This window comes from Vigna radiata, chromosome 8 (assembly GCF_000741045.1).
Source record: "Vigna radiata var. radiata cultivar VC1973A chromosome 8, Vradiata_ver6, whole genome shotgun sequence".
NCBI classification, from domain to species: Eukaryota; Viridiplantae; Streptophyta; class Magnoliopsida; order Fabales; family Fabaceae; genus Vigna; species Vigna radiata.
Window position 1 is genome coordinate 1,193,134 of NC_028358.1, and position 16,730 is coordinate 1,209,863.

Sequence of the window (16,730 nt, forward strand, 5' to 3'; positions counted from 1 at the left end):
ATTTTGATATATCTCCAAATTCGTTGTGTAATGATATTTTGTTAAGATCTTTGTCTTGGGGATTGTCATCATTCTTCTCTTCTTTTGTTGTCTTCTGCAAGTCTTCATTATTACCTGCATCTGATTCAACTGACTCAAGAGGTTNTACCTCAAGGTCCACAATTTTATCAAAGACATCTTGCTTGGAATAAAATTTTCTCAAATTTTGTTTCTCCAAAATTAAAATATTTTTAAAAAAATCTTAAAATTTGTTTTTCCAAAAAAAAAGTTCTAAAATCTTTTTTAAAAATAAAAATAAAAATTAAACACTGTCCTTTGGGTTATAAAAAAATTGAGATCATTTTACAACCCAAATAATCTACCACTTGGAACACCATAATGCTTAATTTTACATTTATTTGAAGTATGACCCTTTTTCATACAATAAAAACATTATATAAAGTTTGTGTTCCTATAAGTTGTTCCTTTTTCTACCCATGTTTTACGGGTTCTATTATTATGCTTATTTTTAATTTTAGGAACATGTTTATTTTCAACAACCTTATTTTCATTATTTTTACTGCATTCTGCTAAGGTTGTGTTGTTTAGTAGTTTCTTAAAATTTTCGCAAGAAGCACATTCATCACTACTAATATATTTACCTTTTTCAGAAAATAAAATTTTATTTTTCAAATTTTTATTCTCTTCAAAAATAGTTTCAAAAATTGATTTTAAATTTTTATTTTCCTCAGAAATATTTTCAAAATCTGATTTTAAATTTTTATTTTCTTCTGAAATATTTTCAAAATTTAATTTTAAATTTTTGAAATCCTTTTTCAATTTCTTATGAGCTTTGTCTAATTTTTCTGATTCAACTATTAAAGCAGCATAAGTTTCATGCAATTCACTTTCACTAAATTGACTATANTTATCAGAATCGCTAGATGTACTTACTTGGCTTCCAGCGTCGTTGTCTGCCACTAAACAGATGTTTACCTCTTCATCAGATTCGCTCGAATTAGAAATTGTTTCGTTGTCATCGTCCCATGCTATGTAGGCCTTCTTTTTCTTGAAGGATTTCTTTTCCTTTATTTCTTCATTCTTCTTTTGATTTGGGCAGTCCGCTTTTAAGTGCCCCCTTTCTCCACAACCATAACATCTATATTTTGAGGAGGATTCTTGATTTTCTTTCTTTTTGACTTTGAATCTTCCTTTGTCTTTTGATTTCATGAACCTGTTGAGCCTTTTTATCATGAGTCTCAGATTTTCTTCATCTTCTGAGTCTTCCTCTTCTATTTTGTTCTTGCTCCTTTCTACCTCAGATTTTAAGGCTAGACTCTTTTTCTTTGTTTTTGCCATTGTTTCTTCTTCATATAGTCTTCCAAGGTCAAGTTCATGTTCCCTCAATTTTCCAAACAGTGTCGCCATAGTCATAGTATTGAGATTTTGTGACTCAATGATTGCGGTCACTTTCGGTTGCCACGACCTGTCTAAAGATTTCAAAATTTTAATGTTAAGTTCATCATTGTCAAATGACTTACCTAGACTAATGAGATGATTGACAATGTTGGTGAAGCGTTTTTGAACATCTGAAATTATTTCTCCTTGCTTCATCCTGAAAATTTCGTACTCTTGAATCAACGTGTTCTTCCTCGCCCTCTTAACATCATCTTTTCCTTCATGAGTTACTTTGAGTACATCCCACATCTTTTGAGCGATTTTGCAAACAGAGACCCTGTAAACCTCGTCAACAGTTAGAGCAGATGCAATTATATTTCGGGCTTTCACGTCATTTTGAATTCTTTTCTTCTCCTCAATGGTCCACTTATCACGGGGCTTTGGTTCCTGCGAATCGTTAGTAGGAATAGGCGAACCAGATGCAATCATATCCCAAATCTCACAATCAATAGACTCAATAACAATTTGCATTCTAACCTTCCAGAATGCATAATTTTCACCTGTGAATAAAGGTGGTCTATTGATAGAGGCACCCTCTGCAAAGGTTTGATATGATCCTGCCATTTGAATGACTATCAAAGCGAGCTCTGATACCAATTGTTAGAATCGGCTGCAGCGGAATTATTAGCATGGAATAACAAACCAAGAGGGTTTTTAATTCAAACGTGTGCCTTTTAATTTCGTCTTAATTTCACTTACTACGCAAATAATAAATATAAATAAAAGAGTAAGGTTGAGAGAAATTTGCACAAAACCTTTGAATCTTCACAGAGGATGAGACACCTCCTCCAAATACTTCACGAAGGATGAAACACCTCCTCCGAATACTTCACGAAGGATGGTCCTCTTCCAAACACCTCCTTAGACGCACCAAGGATGAACCAGCTATTCCTCCGTCACCGTAGTTGCAATGTACCAGCACCACAGACAAGAGTTTCCTTAGCTGAGCAAGAGNAGACACTTCTCAAAGAGTTCTGAGTGTTTTAGCGCAAGGGAAGAGTTACTGTTGATGGATAAAGAGAGCCTATAAATAGACTCAAGCAAAAACTCTTCCACTCTACGAAATTGGCCATTTAAAGCATTTAATCGATTAATATTAGTGTTAATCGATTAAAATAAGTACAACGACTAGTTTTTCAAATCAGAAACCTCCAACGGCTAGTATTAATCGATTATTCTCAGGATTAATCAATTAAAACTTGCTTTAATCGATTATTCCAAAGCTGATTGGGTTCTGGCTTCTGTAGCGATTTTAATCGATTATATCAGGGATTAATCGATTAAAACAGAGAAGTTTTGATTTTAAACAGCAAATACAAAGTATAAAGGTACAAGAATCAAAACCTACTACAAATCTAAGTCCTAAACAATTAATCTACAATTATTACAAAAGCTTTTTCATAACAAAAATAAGTCTTCAAAGGATCTTCATGAATCTTGATAAATCTTGACTTGATCTAGGCATCATCAAAACTTCATCTTCATCATTTTGCTAACAATATATTTATGATTGTTTACATCATCTTTTTGTAGTGAGAAGAAAAATGGTTCATATATTAATTGTTACATTTTGTTATCATTCATAGTGTTAGAAATAAAACCCTCAAGATGTAATATAAACATTTCAAAATGGAGGAAAAAATTGCATACTTAACAACTTACTTGCATAAATATGTATAGATTTTAAAAATAATGTGCATCTATGTAAATTTTAATTTTTACTAATATTATTTTTTATTTGTAGAGTTATTGACAATTGACAATTGATAGTAATTATTCTCAATTATTTCTTGTTATTTTGTGTTCATTTCACAATAAAATTAATAATTTGACAATTAGAACTGTATTAGACACAATTTTTTATTACTTTTTTTTTCTTGTGTTATTTTATTTCATAATTAATACAATTTTAATGTATGTAAGTTATAAGATCTCATTTAAAGTTGTAGGGACAAAGCTTTTCAGTGTGACTAGAAATAAGCTTTAATATATCACACCAAATGTAAATCATTCATCTTTCTACTATTCAATTGCAACATATGAACTATTATATTTTAATAACTGTATTTATCTTGTAGTATTCACATCAATTAAAAAGTTATGAGTGTGTATTATTTGACGAGACAAATACATACAATTATATCCACTAACATTAGTGACTTATGGAGGTAATGTACAATTAATTTAAATATGTTAAATATTTAAAGGTTAATTTTGTCTTAAAAATTTGATTATGTAAATATTAGTGATTTATTTCCATTAAAGAATGAACCATTATAAAATGATTCATTTTCTTTAAAGTATTTATTGTAAATGATCATATCTAAACTAGTTAACAATATGCAATACTATTGTATAAAATGATGCAGACACAATTATTAATAGAAAATTATTTTTAGCACCTCATATTTTCTTTCTGGACCTCCATAATTACAAGGAATGTTTAAATTGTTTATGGATAAAAAAACATTTTGAATTACATGTATTTTTTATGTATAAAACTCGTTCTTTTAGCACCCTATACTTTCTTTTTGCACATAATTGCAAGAGAATTTTAAATATTTTTCAGTTAAAAACATTTTGAATTACATAATTTAAAAAAAACACTTTCTACATTGTTTAATTCATAATTCATAAATGTATTTCAGATTTCATAATCTGAAAACCTATTATACAATCAAAAACATATTTCCAAAATTACTAAAATGACAAATATGCTCCCAAACCAAGAAATCAAATGACAAATAAAAATAATTTCTTATACAAATTAAAAACACTTTTTCTATAAACCTTCCATCAAATTTTTGAAACCACTGGATCCGTACCCGAATAGAATAAATGGCCCGGGTATCTGGGCCGGGCCGGGTAGATATCATATCCACTTGTAATAAAAGATACACGAAACAACAGCCTCTCTCTCTCTGAATCATTTGCGGTGGTTCGTTTCTTTTGGGTCACTTCCGTTTCCCTCTCTCTCTCATACACAAACACACTCTCACAGCTCTAAAAAAACCCAAAACCCTAACTCTCTCTGTCCCGCGTGTTCTTTCTCCCTCGCCCCAACCATGAATTGCTCCAGTAACTTTCTCTTCTCTTCTAATTCCGATTGCACACTCACACGCTCTCTCTCATTTTATTATTTATTTTTTGTTTTGGTGAAATTGGTTCCGTTTTGCTGATCTGACCTACCTCATCTTTTTTTTCTATGTTTGCAGTCTCCGGCGAAGTTCCGGAAGAGCCCGTCGTGTCTAGGAACTCTGGTCTTCTCTTCGAGAAGCGTTTGATTGAGCGACACATTTCGGTAACCCGTCTTTAGCTCCCATGTATTTATTTGTATTCTTTATAAGCTTCTCTCTCTCTATATATATATATATATGCGTGTTCTTTCTTTCTTCTTTAGTTTACTGAAGAATGATAAAAAGAAATCTGATTGAAGAGTAGGAAAACGTGTTTTAATTGAGCCTTGAGAAAGGAAGAAGAAATTACACTTTTTATAAGTTAGTGAAGGCAAATTTGAACTAGTTTTTTGGTTCTGTGACTGGATTTAGATTAAAACTTCTAATCTTTTAGGCTCTCTTTTGATAACATTTTTTAAGAAAAATACCCGCTTGTGTCAGAAACGGAATTTGTGTTGGTCATTTGGCTAGGGGATATAATAGGATTGTGATAGAATACAATTTAAAGTATTGTTTTGTAGTGGTTCTTTCATATGACTTCTGAATTGGAAGATTTTTAAGCATTGCATCTTTTGTTGATTGTTTTCTTTGTTGTTTGTGTATGTCTAACTGATAAAAGAAGAGAAGTGAGCCTATTTTTAAGTAAGAAGATACTTGATTGTAGTGGTTGTGGTGTCTGCTTTTGCTATGTGCTAGGTGTTGCGGTGGTGCTTAATTTGATAATATGTTGTATCTATTTTCTTTAAGCTGGTATATAGGTTATATTATTCATTATGAGATTTCATGCTATAAACTTTGATAATAAAATACTGTGTAGGATTATGGCAAGTGTCCAATTACTGGTGAACCACTTACTATGGATGACATTGTACCAATCAAGACAGGGAAGGTATGGTGATATTCTTCTAATATTGAGTGTGGATTTTGTACTAAGACTAAGCCCTCTATGTTACTGTTGTGCTTTACTTTTCAAGAGTTCACTTGCAGTGTACTGATCAAATCAGGATCATTTGTGCAGATAGTGAAGCCCAGACCTGTCCAGGCAGCTAGCATTCCTGGCATGCTTGGAATGTTCCAAAATGTATGGAATTTAGGCTATGAAGTATTCTTTATGATTTTTGGTACCTTTTACTTGAAACAGTCTGCTGTATTTTTTCTCAGACAAATTATTTATTTGCTCTGAATTAATGGATTGCGACTTAAGTGATGGTTTCTATTAAAAAGTTTTCTGTATAAAAGTGTAGGCATGCTTAGACATGTATAGTCTTGTTTCTGTTTGAAGAAAACAATTATATAGGCATCCACAAAGGATGATTTGGTTTGCCTAATTTGTAGGAATGGGATGGGTTGATGCTATCTAATTTTGCATTGGAGCAACAATTGCACACAGCAAGGCAAGAGCTGAGTCATGCTCTCTACCAGGTAAGAGCAACCAAGTTATTAATATAACAATTGTCCTTTGTAGTTATGCTTTGCATTTCTCAGCCTTGTGTTATACTATCTCCAAACTTTTCATGTTTCTTGGTTCTTAGATTCTCAATTTTCTTTTACAGGATTATATTATTAGCTTTACTATATTTTCCAGTACCTCAGTTGCCATTATTTATATTTGTTTTAATCTGTAGCATGATGCTGCATGCCGAGTGATTGCTAGACTTAAAAAGGAACGAGATGAAGCTAGGTCCTTACTTGCGCAAGCAGAAAGGCAGTACCCTGTTTCTGCACTAAATGCTCCAACTGCAAATGCCCCTGTTCTGAGCAATGGAAAAAGAGGTTTTGATATTATGATATTTTTTTCTTTGTTCTATATATTGCAATTCTGCAGACTACATTTTGGGCCGAGTTTGATTAAACTCTCATAAAGCAACTGCTTACTTCATTGATGTTATAGATGAAATTGTTCAAACCCTTACATTTGTCACTTTTTAGGGACATTTTTAGCGGCTATTATTTCTCTTTTTGTTGTTTTGATTGTTTATCTGAATTATCTTTTTCGCCTTTAGCTGCTGAGGATGAGGATCTGGCTCCTGGTGCAAAGAAAATTCATCCTGGAATATCTTCTAGCGTAATTTCTGAGCTAACTGATTGCAATGCTGCTCTCTCCCAGCAGAGAAAGAAGAGACAGGTATTCTTGGTGATAATACAAGTACATTGACGTTTTCACATGTTTCCGTTGCTGTTACTACCTTCCTTTTTCTCCATACTGGGTTCATTTCTGCTGTTTAACCTTTTTTACTTGTTGGATTTTATTTAACTTGTAGCGTTCCATTTTGATTGCTTTTATTTGCATCCTAAAATTGTAATATACGTGTGTGCATATAAATTTGTGGCATATTTCAATTATTTCTTTAGTGTTTTTAATATGTAGATAATGTTTACATTTGTTTCATTGGGTTTGGTTTGTTTCAGATTCCTGCCACTTTGGCTCCTATTGAAGCTCTAGAGTCATATACCCAGATATCTAGTCATCCCTTTCACAAAACAAACAAACAAGGCATTATATCCCTTGATATCCTTTATTCTAAGGTATGGTTTTTAAACTTTATAGAATAGAAACACACAAGAAGGCTCTTTGATTTTTTTTCCCTTGAAAACTAATGGGAGGTAATCCAGGATCACCCTATTCTCTGTTGACAGGACTTAATTGCAACTGGAGGTATTGATACAAATGCTGTTATTTTTGACCGACCTTCAGGACAGATATTATCTACACTAAGTGGTCACTCCAAAAAGGTTTTATTTCAGTTGGAATTGCTGGAGTTATCTTTTCTTTAATTTTTTTGCTGATTGTGGGTGCTTTTGGTAGGTGACCAGTGTAAAGTTTGTAGCTCAGGGTGAATCAATCTTAACTGGTTCAGCAGATAAGGTAAAGGGCGATCCTCTAATATTAATTGCTTGGAAGTTGAAAGTGTTTTATTTGGGGCCTTTTTTTATGAATATGTTCAAATAATAGTGTAAGCACTTGCATATAAGTTTTTTTTTCATCAAAAGGGTTTGGGTTACACTGTTTTTATATAAGTTTGTTGTCTGTTCTCATAAGTTATTCTGGCTAGATCTTTGAAATAATGAGGTGAAAAAAAAAGTCAAATGGACATATCATATGCTGTCAAGAACACTTAGTCTAGTCGACTTGTCATAAGAAAAGTCCAAATAAGCTGTTCCAAATGGGCCTTGATAACCCTCTCTGCCTCTCTGCCCAAGTGCCGACATCGTATAATATCACAAGAATGTTCCATCCATGCATTGCTACATTAATTGTTCTCATAATGAATATTCTTTTTACTTGGCCAACAGATAATGGTAGATGTGAAATCCAAAGCACTTAGAAATTTAAAGTGTGTAGTATGTTGCTAAGACTGATTCTTGAAGGGTAACTTTTTACCAGTTTGATTGGATCGGAAGTTTCACAGTAGGTTTCTCGTAATAGAGTGTTAAGTCAGTAATGTGATTATTTCATCTTAGTGTTATCAAATTACAAATGCTACTTAGTTAAGTGAAGTTTTCTCTAATCTGTTAGCTGTTTCTACTTTGCATTTTTCAGTGCCCAATGTTTTTATTTTATATTGCAGACAGTTCGTCTGTGGCAAGGGTCAGATGATGGTAACTATAACTGCAGGCACATCTTAAAGGATCATACAGCTGAGGTAAATAGAATTAATGTCACCATATTATATCTGAATCACTTATAATTCGTGTATAAAATCATTCCTATTTTGCTTTTGTAGTATTTATGCAGAAATAATACCCTCCTATCTTTTGTATATCTAAATTTTGATTTTTTATTTATTTATGAAATTGAAGCAGGCCTACGATTTTCTTACTCATGGTGTTTTAGGTTAACAATATGATCAAGTGTTTGGGGCATGGTGTTTACTTGATTCTTTGAGTGGCTCAATTTTTATTGTAAAAGCTTATGGATTGGCATTATTAGGTGTTTGTAAATAATTTATTCCCAATTCCTCTTCAATGTTATACTTATTTCACATTTTTTGGTGATTAGTTTTCTGACATAGTATTAAATATTACCTATGGGCTGATGCCATGGTCTTTGCTGTGTGTAGTTGTTTTGATAGATTTGGTGGAGTCTAAGGTTACTTATAGGATTGGACTATTTTTTTACACGAATCAATAACTTTCCATGCTTGATGATATGGCTTAATATGAATTTTTTGCTGAACGGGAAATAAGTTAGTGTAAAATGTTTGAAAGATTGTAGAAATTCTTCAAAAACACAACTCCACAATCGGAACCAAGTTAGAATGTCCTCAAATTATCACCTTCTCCAAATGTTTTACTTCCTGATCTCTAAGCCTTCTACAATCTTTCTGCTTAGAAACATAATAGAGATAGCACCTTATTTAGTTTCTTACTGTGTTGCTCTGTAATTCACAGTTGCTGCAAATCTCTAATGTATTCTGTGTATACTTCCTACTTTGGTTGGATTTGGATTTTGGAAATTTCACTATAGATAACTTCCCTTGTCCAGTTTGATTTGACCACATGAACAGTCATAAGATAGTCTTTGGATATTTGGATGTGAGTGGTGAGTGTTCCATTAGTTTCAGCGGAAGCCATTTCCCATGATTTGTGCTTCATCTATATCACAAATAATCACAGCAGAATATTCATTTTCAGCTAATTTATTCTTGTATCATCAATACTAAAAAAACAAGCAAAGGATAGGATACCGACATTCCTGCAGATCTAATATTAAAATTACTATTCCCCTGCTGATCTTTTCTTTAAGAATCAGTTGTACCCTAGTAACAGCATCCTTACTGACCCTGGTAAGATTTTTGTTTATATATTTTCCATCCTCTCATGTAATAGAGTTGGAATCTGAATTATCTTCAGATTCATCTGTCAAATCCATCCACTTTTGTATTTTATACAAGTAAAATTGAACACTTAGTCAGCTCTAAAATCACAATTTCAGTTGCTCATGTGAGCAGCTATTCCATCGTGTATTTGAATATGTAGGAAAATCTTGTAATGTTATTATTGTTGTATCTAAAATATCTCATTCTCACCTTTATTCTTTGCCTAAACTATGATTTGAACGTGGTATCAAAACCTCCGGGACTGACCTAATGGTCTTGAGTATCCCTGCTGCCCCCATTTCTCTAATAAAACATTTTGTATCCACCTTGAAAATAGTTTCTCCATTTTGTGTGAAGTTCATGGAACTCAATTTTCACCAAATTTATGCGTTTTGTCTGCTTCAGCTTTTTTTTTTTTTTTCACTAATGAGCCTTTTTTTTCTTTTCTCTAAAGGTTTGCCAATTTGTCCTGTTTTTTTTCACTGATTGGCTCTCTTCTACCCTATCTTTTTGTTGATAGGCTCCTTTTGTCTCTGATCTACCCAGATGTAGTAATAGCTTGTCGCTGTCCAAAATTCAGTTTGGTCATTGGATTTGTTTTCATGTCTGTAAAATCTAAAGAATTTAGTACTACTATATAAGGTCTAATGTTTATCGCTTGTATGATGCCCTTCACATCTTATGGTATTTTATGCCCAAGAAAATATTACTCAATCTCTATTCTTTCTGTTCATATATACCCTGCATATTTCCCATAATTGCAATATCGTAATATCCTAACAACCATTCAGCTATTTGAAACTCTTGACTGCTAGGTTTTGATATTCTTTATCATTAGATTTTGGTGTTCCTACTGCTTTAATGTAATTCTTATAATGGCCGGCCAAGTAGTTGTCTGTATAACTGCAGTTCTACTTTTCAGTTGATTTACCATTTTGTAATCTGATGTCCAGCTTGAAACATAATATCCACTCAGCATTATAAATTTTGCTTGTATAGAACCATGAAATTGCATGCCTTTTAAGATTGCTGTTTTTAAATAAGGCTTCTCCCATTTCCTGTCAATTATGCCTGTCCTGTTTATGCTCTGCATGTGATGTAAGCATGATTTGCTTTTTCAATTTTTCAGGTGCAAGCTGTCACTGTCCATGCTACCAATAATTATTTTGTGACTGCTTCACTTGATGGCTCTTGGTGCTTTTATGAACTTTCTTCAGGGACATGTTTGACTCAGGTTTGGTCTCTTCTTTTTTATGTAATACGGTCCATAACGCGAAGAACTATGCATGCACATGAATCTTCTTTTAGTAGGGCACTTTTTTCTTGTCAGAATGTGAAAGTTAATTTAGTGGTTATAAGAGGGTTCTGGAGAGTTTAGTTATTTTTTAGTTTCTTTAAAACTCATCCTTTTTAAGTATTAGATTACCTTTTATTCAGTCTGACTATATATAAGTTCTGATTCAGATTATTGTAATATGGTGCCGTGTAGGTTTTTGACTCTTCAGGTTCTTCTGAAGGCTACACATCAGCTGCTTTCCATCCTGATGGTCTCATCCTTGGAACTGGAACCACAGAATCTCTTGTTAAGATCTGGGATGTAAAAAGCCAGGTAAACAATTTTTCTTTTACTTTGTTTGAATTTAAATTTTAGTTTTTACTGTTATCTGTGTTGATACCTTCTTTCATTGGTTGTAGGCAAATGTTGCTAGGTTCGATGGACATGCTGGTCCAGTAACTGCCATTTCTTTTTCTGAGAACGGATACTTCCTTGCGGTATGTGAGAAATTGCTAACTGTAAAGATATGATATTGTCTCTACAGCATTCTTATTCTACTCTTAAATTCGGCAGACTGCTGCTCATGATGGTGTTAAGCTTTGGGATCTACGGAAATTGAAGAACTTTAGGAATTTTGCTCCATATGATTCGGAAACACCAACAAACTCTGGTATTCATCTTCAGTGGTCGATAGCCTTATGTAACCTATTTATGTACTGGTAAAGTTATACCTATTTCAAAATGCCTTAATGTAATTCTGTATTTTGCAGTGGAGTTCGACCACAGTGGATCCTACCTTGCAATTGCTGGCTCGGATATAAGGTGAAGAAAAACGTCTTGTACTTGGTTTGGTGACTTTCTGAACGTTACAGAAAAAATATCCTCAACTGAAGCCTGTTATTTTGTCAGTACCTTCTTTCACTAGATTTAACCTGAAATTGATTTCCGGTTCCTGTTAATTTTTATGTAGGATTTACCAAGTTGCAAATGTGAAATCTGAATGGAACTGCATTAAAACTTTCCCTGATTTATCCGGAACAGGTTTTGTATCATTTCCCCCATTGTTTATAATTCCTTCAGGGTTTGAGAGTTTGGTATTTCTTCAGTTACTAAGACGGCAATCGAACTTTTTCTTCCCAGGTAAGGCCACGTGTGTAAAATTTGGTGCAGACTCTAAATACATAGCTGTTGGATCAATGGACCGGAATCTTCGAATATTTGGCTTGCCTGGCGAAGATGCTCCCAGTGAGTCATAAAATGCGTCAGTTGTACAGGCCAAAATGTTGTTTTGGAGTGACTGTTGCTGCCATTTGGTGCTTGGTCAGAATCATGGATTGGAAGGTAGTGGTTTCTTTGATTATTTGGTCTTGGTTCTCACACACAATGGTGTATGAGGGATGGAGCAAATGTACTTTCAGGCTTTCTGCAGCAACATTATTATGCCTTTGATCATGGCTGCTAACCTAAGTGACAGAAGCTGCAATATTTGCCTTGTCTTCAAAACCTCGAAGCTTATGTTGTCCGTAGATAATTTTGTAACGTAAACTGTTAAATTAGTGAGATAACTGATTTGTCGGCCATTTCATCGGAAATTTATATGGTTGTAACTATTCTTATTCGGGGTGCTTTTCTTGATTTATTAGACATTATTAAAAAAAAAAGGGGTAATAGACATCAACTTCTAGTAGACTAGTTATGAAAAATCATGTTGAGCAAAAAACTCTTTATTTTAATTTAAGTAATGTAAAAGATTAAAAGACCATCGATTAGACTAATGGGATGCCTGAAACGGATATTGTTTGCTGCCTGAAATTCATTGTAGCCTATCTAACTATTACTTACTGATGGATTATTAGACAGATCATTGTGTTAGTCGGGAACCATTTCTGTTTGCCAAATTATTATTCATCGAAGATTTGTAGTAATACTAATTTGGTATTGTGCTTTTTCAAATCTTATTCACCATAGCTGTCCTAGATGATTTCTGGTGCCCCTTTTCAGCATTTTCATCATTACATCAAGTTGTCAGAATCTAGAAACCATGAGAATTTCTTACGTTTTAAAAAAATTGATTAATATGCAAATTCTCTTCCTTAAAATCTGTTTGAGGCTATTGTTAAGGGAGAATTCGCTTTTGCCGCAATCAGAGGTCGTTCTTGCACAGACAATGTGCTCGAGAGGGAGAATGAAGGATGAAAGGTTCTAATAATTTCAAACGTCATTTGAAGAACATAACTAGTTCAAAGCTTTCTACTCAAGCTTAAATAATTATCCTTACTATAACACATTTCAAAATAAATTCTTCTTTTCAAAAGAAAATTTATAATATATGCATAACTTCATATTTGTTTTCTATTTTTACTTCTATTACATAATGTGATTACTTTTGTTTTGTAATACTGATAAAAGAATATACCAAAATTAATTTTTATTATTAGGTGTAATTATACTATAAATGTTCTATATTAAGAACAAGCATATTACTTTATTTTGGTAGTTTAACTTCAATCCACACAAAGGATTTATATTGACATTTGTAAGGTCTAATTAAAAGTAAACCCATCCAACCATTAAACAATGATCTTGTGATTGCAATTTGTTCTTTAATATCTCACTGATTAAGGTAAGGAGAAGTATATCTGAAACCCCACAACTGCACATAAAAGAAATTGTGTAAAAATAGCAAATCATAGTTATGGTAATAGAAAAAAATAATAAAGAAAATAAGACATAAACATGTATTTTGACATCTCAGTTTAACTGATGTTTAACATTTTTTCTTTAAAATAAGATAATAACATAGAACAATGGCACATCTTTAGATAATTAAAAGCCAAAATTTCAAAGAAAACAATGAGGGTAAGGTTTTGTTTAACATTTTCTCTCTTTTTCTAATGGTAATTCTTTTAGTTAAAAATTTAATTGTTCTGACCTTTTTTTTTCTTCTTTTATGTTTTGGTGGGATAAATCAGTTCAATTTTCTTAATGTTATTTATTTAATATAGATAAATTAGTTTAATTTCTTCTAATTTAAAATTTATAAACTTGATATTAAATTTTGTCAAAGATAAATATTAATATTTAGTTTAAAATACTAATGTTAACATTTAATGATAAACGGGATTAAAAAGGATACTCAAAAGGATAAGATGAAATATAATGAAAAAAAAAATTACCTTGTGATTCTTTTTGTGCCATGTCTTTACTAAGAAATTTGTTAGATGAAATTATGATATTAACTTCAACTGGAGCATTTAAAGTGATCACAAAATACCCATATTTTATTTCCTACATTTGGCTCCAAATAAAGAAATTTTAAGGAATTCTAAAGAACTCATAATTCTATATATTTTAATTTAGACTAAATTATTATATATAATAATATTTATTATTTCAATGGACAAAATAAATTTTTTATTCTTAATGTTTTATTATTGTGAGAAACAATTTAGACATCTTTTAAACAACTTTATGTACCTATCTAATGGAAGAAACAATTCAAAATAATTTTAATGGAAAACTCTCAATTTAAAATAATCAAATTATTTCAATAAATTTATAATTTAAAATATATAACATATTTTACCATAAAACATTTTAAATTCTGTTAAAAAGATATATTATAAGATCTTTCTTCGTTTAATGACATATCTGTATACAATAATTGCATTAAGATTAAAACATATATTAAATCCAATGGTAATCATAGTCCTAAAGACAAATATATTACCTCAACGTTCTTCAATTGAAATTCTGATGTGTGAGCCAAACACATGTTTCCAAATGTATCACATGGTCTACTGCTTCCAGTTAACCTTTTCAATCAACCACAGATATTCAATTAGTGCTACTTAAAACGTTAATTAATCGGTTTATCAAAACTAACAAAGTACTCACAAATCTCCATCCAAGCATAAAGCACAACTTCCACCACCACCAAATGCAACTAAATCATTCAAACATAAGTAATAATACCTGTTCACACCTACAAACACCATATCAAATTACAATAGATTAAAACTGTTGGCTTGAATTTATTTTAGGAAAAATATTTGAAACCAAAGAATCATAAACCAACGTATACATTGTCAAAAAAATTGTTAAAAGAAACTTTTTTTTTTCTTGTACTTTTGTTATATATAACATTACCAGTAGGTCGAAAAAGCCTTGGTTGACCATACATAGTTGTAAATACAAAAGTTTGATTTGTCCCCTGTAACCACAGAAACAGAACAAAATGATATTTGAAGATGTCAAAGGATGTTAGGATTAACTGAAGAAAAAGAAAAGATTTTTGTACTTGATATTTTCTCTTGAAAGTAGGTTGCAAGGGGCAATCTACCAGCCCACCAAACACAGCACCTTCTCTATCTCCAACAATCTAAACGTTTTGCCAAATACAATAACAGAACAATACATTAATAATCTGCTCTGAGTGAATGAACACCATCACAGAACATGTTGGTATCGCGTGAAACAGAGAACTGGAATCCCATATGCAAAGAAGAAAAACGAAGAAAGTAAAGACAGAGAGAAATGATCTGTGAAAAACTTTCAGATCGAATTACCTCAATAGCAAAGACAGACTACAATATATAGTCAATCAAAGAATCAAGAAAAGAGAAACAAACAATATAGAATGATCAAACAATCATCAGTATAGAACCTAACTGTCACCAGAAAGACCAGCACACCAATAAAAGACCGTATGGTCCCATATATAAGACCCAACGATCACAAACAATAACTGAGTCTCATTAACAGAACATGATTATTTTGCTCCTAAAAAGTAGTATTATGATATATTTTTATATTTATTTTATACAAGTTAAAATGATAGTTTTAAAAAAAAAAAATGTCAAATAAATGTAAGAAAATGTATTTCTATCAAATAATATTTTTGGCTGGTAAAATATTTTCACATACCAGCAAAGCAGGACCAGAAAGTTTGGCACTGTTGCGAAGAAGTGTCCTAAGTGATATGCCATGTTTGATGGAACTGCTCTTCATTGAAACAAGTCTTTTGTTAAAGGAAAATAATATTTTGATTCTATTTTGATATTGTATACGTGTTAAAATATGGTTGGACGATTTTAAATTAAAAAAAAATTAGTTTTTTTTCTTCCAAATATGCCTTTGTATCAGTCTTTTTAATTTAAAATCGTTCAACTACAGTTTTAACACGTGTGCACTATGAAAATAATGTCAAAAATTGGTGTTAAAATATCATTTTCCTTTGTTAAAATAGAATTTAAATTTTGAATGAAAGGTTGAAAGAGATGAATAAATGACCTGTAAAGTAGGACCCTCTGACAGCCTTTTGTTATATTAGGGAGGCAAGAGTCAAAAAATTGATTCAACTGAGGAGAAATGAAAGTAGAATGATCATTGAAATTGGAAGTTGTTGGAGAATGCTGTTCATACAATTCTTCAGAAACTTGAGAACTGCTACTGCTCTTTCTTGAGGCCTCATCTTTATCATCATCCTTTTTAGAATGGATAAAATGAACAATTGTTTTAAGATTTTTATAAAAGAGTGGAAATTTGGAATAAAAAACAGAAGAAATGCAGATTAATAAAAGTAGGAGGAAGAAGCAGAACCTGAGTATGGTTGGTAGAAGACTTAGGAGATTTTCGAAATAAAGAAGAAAAATAGTGTTTGAATTTCTCTTTGAAAGAATTGATTTTTTGTAGAGACTGAAATGAAAGGAAATCAAAGCAAGAAATGGTGTTAGTTTCATCAAGCTTTTGCCCCATTGCATCAAAATTCATAAATACCAATTCATCTTTTATATTTTTTCTGTTTCATATGTCAATAAAAGGTAATTTCGGATTAGATTATAAGAAAAACCATCATAATCATTATCATTTCAAAACGTTAATGCTTATTATTATCATAACTTTGTTACAAATATTAATGAAAATATTAATTGCTAAGTATTACTGCTTTAAATTTAAAATTAATTATAAACAAAAAAATTGACTTTATTTTGACTAATGATCAAGTAATACATTTGTGTA

At 31.7% G+C, this 16,730-nt stretch overlaps 3 protein-coding genes across 4 annotated transcripts; 1 reads left to right on the top strand and 2 right to left on the bottom strand.

Annotated features, from left to right (window-relative positions):
• Nucleotides 1-1,432: 1,432 nt before the first annotated feature.
• LOC106770021 lies at nt 1,433-1,866 on the bottom strand. The gene is made up of 2 exons (XM_014655840.1): nt 1,543-1,866; nt 1,433-1,465 (listed from the first exon to the last, which is right to left on the bottom strand). Exons 1-2 carry the CDS (start codon nt 1,864-1,866, stop codon nt 1,433-1,435), a joined length of 357 nt encoding a protein of 118 aa, XP_014511326.1.
• A 2,471-nt stretch (nt 1,867-4,337) lies between these two features.
• LOC106772489 (pre-mRNA-processing factor 19) lies at nt 4,338-12,521 on the top strand. Of its 2 annotated transcripts, XR_002669020.1 has the most exons (19): nt 4,338-4,515; nt 4,653-4,738; nt 5,431-5,502; nt 5,632-5,694; nt 5,949-6,035; nt 6,239-6,386; nt 6,617-6,738; nt 7,023-7,139; nt 7,251-7,346; nt 7,420-7,479; nt 8,183-8,257; nt 10,563-10,667; nt 10,923-11,042; nt 11,129-11,206; nt 11,283-11,379; nt 11,480-11,531; nt 11,680-11,750; nt 11,850-12,050; nt 12,128-12,521. XR_002669020.1 is itself a non-coding variant. In XM_014658913.2 (18 exons), exons 1-18 carry the CDS (start codon nt 4,503-4,505, stop codon nt 11,963-11,965), a joined length of 1,578 nt encoding a protein of 525 aa, XP_014514399.1. In that variant the 5' UTR covers nt 4,338-4,502; the 3' UTR covers nt 11,966-12,521. The 2 variants fall into 2 exon arrangements, 1 of the variants encoding a protein (XP_014514399.1); XM_014658913.2 differs by having other exon boundaries at nt 11,850-12,521.
• Nucleotides 12,522-13,198: 677 nt separating this feature from the next.
• On the bottom strand, nt 13,199-16,466 carry LOC106770022 (oxidation resistance protein 1). The gene is made up of 8 exons (XM_014655841.1): nt 16,311-16,466; nt 16,002-16,195; nt 15,636-15,708; nt 15,010-15,090; nt 14,859-14,922; nt 14,607-14,694; nt 14,440-14,524; nt 13,199-13,362 (listed from the first exon to the last, which is right to left on the bottom strand). The coding sequence occupies exons 1-8, from the start codon at nt 16,464-16,466 to the stop codon at nt 13,321-13,323; spliced, it is 783 nt and encodes a 260-aa protein (XP_014511327.1). The 3' UTR covers nt 13,199-13,320.
• Between the last annotated feature and the right edge of the window lie 264 nt (nt 16,467-16,730).

Coding starts and splice junctions, on each gene's coding strand:
- LOC106770022 (XM_014655841.1), bottom strand. CDS start 16,466: ATGGGGCAAAAGCTTGATGAAACTAACACCATTTCTTGCTTTGATTTC. Junction 16,196..16,310: donor CTTCTACCAACCATACTCAG/GTTCTGCTTCTT, acceptor CATTCTAAAAAG/GATGATGATAAAGATGAGGC. Junction 15,091..15,635: donor TTTCTGGTCCTGCTTTGCTG/GTATGTGAAAAT, acceptor CAAAACGTTTAG/ATTGTTGGAGATAGAGAAGG.
- LOC106770021 (XM_014655840.1), bottom strand. CDS start 1,866: ATGATTGCATCTGGTTCGCCTATTCCTACTAACGATTCGCAGGAACCA. Junction 1,466..1,542: donor AAAAACGCTTCACCAACATT/GTCAATCATCTC, acceptor ATCTTTAGACAG/GTCGTGGCAACCGAAAGTGA.
- LOC106772489 (XM_014658913.2), top strand. Junction 7,480..8,182: donor TAACTGGTTCAGCAGATAAG/GTAAAGGGCGAT, acceptor TTTATATTGCAG/ACAGTTCGTCTGTGGCAAGG. Junction 10,668..10,922: donor CAGGGACATGTTTGACTCAG/GTTTGGTCTCTT, acceptor GGTGCCGTGTAG/GTTTTTGACTCTTCAGGTTC.